The sequence below is a fragment of the Rhipicephalus sanguineus genome, chromosome 1 (assembly GCF_013339695.2).
Source record: "Rhipicephalus sanguineus isolate Rsan-2018 chromosome 1, BIME_Rsan_1.4, whole genome shotgun sequence".
NCBI lineage: Eukaryota > Metazoa > Arthropoda > Arachnida > Ixodida > Ixodidae > Rhipicephalus > Rhipicephalus sanguineus.
Window position 1 is genome coordinate 237,830,912 of NC_051176.1, and position 4,523 is coordinate 237,835,434.

At 45.1% G+C, this 4,523-nt stretch overlaps 1 protein-coding gene across 1 annotated transcript; it reads right to left on the reverse strand.

Moving 5' to 3' along the window:
- Nucleotides 1-845: 845 nt before the first annotated feature.
- On the reverse strand, nt 846-4,229 carry LOC119387851 (uncharacterized). Its single transcript, XM_049412087.1, has 3 exons — nt 4,066-4,229; nt 2,393-2,592; nt 846-1,070 (listed from the first exon to the last, which is right to left on the reverse strand). The coding sequence occupies exons 2-3, from the start codon at nt 2,564-2,566 to the stop codon at nt 1,005-1,007; spliced, it is 240 nt and encodes a 79-aa protein (XP_049268044.1). The 5' UTR covers nt 2,567-2,592; nt 4,066-4,229; the 3' UTR covers nt 846-1,004.
- Nucleotides 4,230-4,523: the final 294 nt, after the last annotated feature.

Below are 4,523 nucleotides of genomic sequence, written 5' to 3' on the forward strand. Positions count from 1 at the left end.
TGACTCCGCAAGCTATATAGTCAAGTGTTGTTCGGATACGCCGACGACAGCTACTTATGCACATCATCGCATCGCACCGCACCTAGCACCTCGGTAGCGTTAAAATGCTCTAACTTTATCTCGGACCATTTAGCTACCCTTTACACGCCAGTATGGTTGACGTACCTGGCAAGCTCACGTATGGGCACAACTACTCAATTTACACTAAGATGTCGATCCACCTCGCGACGCTCGGCTCAAAACGAGAAATCCCGCATAGGCTGCTACTCGATGACTGATTCGCATGAAATTGATTTCCATAATGCGTGGGATCTGGCGGATTTTTTTTGTTTTGTTTGTTTACTCAATACTGCGGAGAAGGCATCACTTCGTAAGGTCCCGTATTACGATATTGGCTTCTAGGCACAAAGACATAAAATCGTTCCGTGTAATGTGCTAACAGTGACGGCGAAAGCCACAGATTTTTGTCTAAACGTTCGTTGGTACTCCATGCAAGGAGGCGTGGTAAACAATGAAAAAATATTTAGCGCCGAATAGCCAAACAGATTGAAAGCTAGCATTAGACATTACGAATGAGTTGTAACAGAACTTTTATTATGGCGATATCAACTTTAATGACAGTACAGATGAATTTACGAACCCAGCCGTCGCGACTGGCGTCGGCGTCGCCTTGCATGAGGTTCCGTATAAAGTCCAAGTGCGCTAAGTTCACGCTTCACGCGCCGTTTGATGATGGCGCAGAGAAAGCGTTTAAGGGTGAGCGGTGAAGGATTCAGGGGGGGGGGGGGGTATACGTGCAAGGCACTACGAAATAAAAAAAAGAGACAGTCGCAGACGCAAGAAGTGGTATGTTATATTGCGCATTTATTTTTGCATGTACAGATGTACACGTAATCAGTGCGATGTTATTTGGTGCATTTATTTTATTTTTAGTACGAGCATGAGCTCTCAGGATAATTCAGTGATGAATGTGAATAATAAACGTGGCACAACCAGCATTCCTTTCAGTCTTCATTGGCAGCTTCGTTCCCATAAAAAAGGCGGCATTCTTCGAGGTGTTTGGCCTCTTCCTGAAATGATCAGAGGTGTTTCGTGCAGCGATCAGCAGAGTGCGCAAAACAGTGCTTGACGCCATCATAACATTGTGATTCAAGTGCAAGAACCCAGCTATGACGAAGAAGTGAAACAACTTCAAGGACTGTGTCGCTCTAACATGACTGCACGCATGTTCTGCGGATTCTGTGCGAAAGCATATACTTCCTACTCTGGCAGATCGTACAGGTCAACAAAGAAAAATTCAATCTGACGTATGGTTTATACTTGTTTCCTGTCGCACTAGTACGCGTGCAATTCGAGAGGTAGTGGGAGCTTTACATCGACAAACACGGGACCTTACTTGAAGGCATACTTCTGCACCCACTGCGCCAAGTTTTCAGTGTTATGGCCGTTTCTTTGTTGCTAGTCGCCCACAGAGAACCATATTTCGCTCATTCACGCGGGAAAGGCGTCAACGTCAAGCAGAAGGAAATACGTCATATTGCGCGAGTCACTGTAAGATAAGCGCAGTAACGGTGCATCTCGTAATATATCAAGAAACTGCTCTTTTCTAACGAAAACTATTCATTCAGACAGCCAAGGCACCACTGCTGGACTATAACGTTCCTGACACTGGAACAGACGTTTACTGATAGAGTGACAGTTGTCTAAGTCGTCAGGAGAAGAATTAAATAGCGGCGCCTAAAAAATCATTTATTGCGTTTAAGTTATATCCGACAGAAGTGTCATAATGGTTCGACCTTGACCTTACAAGCTTCAAAGTTACACGTTGTGCTTGTTGGTACAGCATAACGTAGGATTAGGGTCTAGCGCTGCTAACGCAGGACACGAGAGCACACAAAAATGAAGCACAATTGGCTCGAATGTTAGTGCCAAAAGTGTTTCTCTTCTGTGTCCTCTCGTGTCCTGTGTTAGGTGCGCTGCACCCTAATCCTACGCTTATAAGCTTCGTTTCACGAAGCTTAGAGCCTTAATCTCAACTAAGATAAATAGTTGGTGCAAGAGCTGGCATATAACAGCTGCACTGCCAGCAGTGTCAACAGATTTCGCCACATAATTCATTCATGGGCAGAAATGTTAAGGTCATGGCCATGCACTAGCGGAGTATTTCACGGCTAGACTAGACTGCCATCACAACCTTTGGGAATTGCGATTTATTAGCTAGGCAAATATTTCTAAACAATCCAGTCGGGCCCTGAAAACCTCAATAAAGATATTGCAGAGGACGCGAGAAGTTCAACTGCGTCGATCCCCTAGACGAGCCACGGAATCAATCTTTGCTCGCGCACTATTCTTTCCGCGCGACGACTCAATAGGTGAAGTGAGGTTCGCGTACCAGCAGAAAATGCCGTAGCTTGATGATGGCCTGTGCCTCTTTCTGAGAGCATATCTCGGAGCGCTTGCCAGGTTGCCAGTTTTTTGAGAACGTGATCTGGCAGTAGGCCCCTTGCATCACCAGCAGCGTCGCCAGGAGCAAGACCAAGGAGAGCTTGAAGGACACCGATGCCATGCCGACGGCAGACGCCGCTCGATCACCTACCGAGCAAATTCAGTGCGAGCGCTGTATCGTAAGCCTTGGCATCAAAACGGTTGTCCGGAACAGTATATTGCAGTATTACGTGCGTTCACGTTCATCATACTATAGTGGATGCAAGCTGCTACAGAAACACGAGAGAAGACAGTAGTGAAACGGTTTTTTTCAAGCCAAATCCCATCTGTAGAAAAGTGCGTTTTATTTTTCAGGTTTAAGTGTAGCTAACCATGAGGCAAAAAATTGAACAAGCGTTGTTTCAAATGTTACACGTGATACATACGTACTTACAAGGGACGCTCTTTCTCGGATCGGAGAGTTTAATCATATTCGCTTCCCGATATTAGTTGTGAAGCAGTTAACTGAAAGGTACCCAACAGATAACACCTAGATTCCTTAGATAGCGCATAGATAAAGGGTGATGGGATATGGCCGCGCACATCGGAACAAGGACGACACATAAGAATGGAAAAACATTAGCGCTGCGTTTGCCCATTCTTCTGTGTCTACGTTTCGACGTGCTCAGCCACATCCCATAATGACTAACCAGCTACCCCACCAGTATGTCATAAGATGAATGAACTCTGAGCCAGTCTTCGGCAGCAGTGCTTGAGAGTCATTTGGCGTATATAAACCACGAATAGCGTTCTTGCTTATACTTATGATAATTTGTTCACCCGCTTCGCGCTAGGAAACTAGCGCGATCTATTGGACCTTAATAAAGTTCTTTCATACATCCATCCATTATGGAAGATTGACAGCACAGGCGCAAAATATGGCATATTTATTTGCTGAGAGCAAGATAATGATAAAGCATTTTGGATTGTGTACCGATGTTTTGAAAAGTGAAATTGCCATATCACAGCCAAGGCGAAGCCGGCTTCGTTTGGCAAAGCATTCTTACAACTCGGAGACTACATGTTCGTTCACCTTACCTAACGTTGTCTCCATTTCTATGTTCTTTTTTTCTGTTTACCAAGCCATATGCTAAGTCATTAACAAATAACAATACAACTACAAGTCCAGTGTCATCCGACTTAACCATCAGTATGCTAAAGATGCTGCGTTTTCACGTTAATCATACCCATAACTCCTGCTAAACCTTTTATAAATCCGCGTCATGCTCAAACGAATTCCTTCACGGTTCGTTAAGAAAAAAAAAACATGAAGAAAGCGACATGTATGCAATAAAAGACGACAAAACACAGATAAAATGCCACGTCTTTTCAACGCGCCTCGGTATATTTGGTTAACCGGTTTTGATGACCCACCAGCGTAATTTTTATATTTGATCGTGCTTGCGTTCCCACAGCCACAGGTCAAGCGCTTACAGTTCGCAATGAGGCGAGGACCCGCCCTTAGCGTTACCTGGATATTATCACTTTATGAAACCGCAACTGTTTTAAAGTAGCGCATTGCATAATAACACAATGTTAAACATTCAAGTGTTCAACACGTATCATGTACTAAATGCTCACCTTAAATCCACGTGTACGGTCAGTGCAGCCCGGAAGAGCGTCGGTGAAATGTGGTGAAAGATGTCGACTCCCAGCCCTCGGGGGCACCTTAAATACGGTTCTCGTGGAGACTTACAGTCTCCCCATTGGACGTTGGCGGCGCGGCCACCCTTCAAAAGCTGACGTCACGAGCCTAGAAAGCGTCTGTTTCGACATGGGGCGGAATGTCCGTGTGAAGTCGCCCAAGCCGACAAAGAAGCCAAATACTACGTATAAAGAGCAGAGGAAGCCGAAAAATGCCTCTGAGGGAAGGCGAGACATGGTCAAAGAACTCCCAAACGTCCTCAATACATCCGGGGAAGAAGATTTCATTAAGAACTATCTCACTTATTCAGGAGACGATGCGACGTTGCCACTTGAGCTTCGGCGTTCTCGATTTGATTTTTACTGGCGTACATCTGTAGAATCTGTGGACGCGG

Bases quoted from the DNA above. Each gene is read 5' to 3' on its own strand.
- LOC119387851 (XM_049412087.1), bottom strand. From the start codon at position 2,566: ATGGCATCGGTGTCCTTCAAGCTCTCCTTGGTCTTGCTCCTGGCGACG. The intron at 1,071-2,392 runs GTACGCGAACCT...TGATCATTTCAG, and splicing joins AGCTACGGCATTTTCTGCTG to GAAGAGGCCAAACACCTCGA.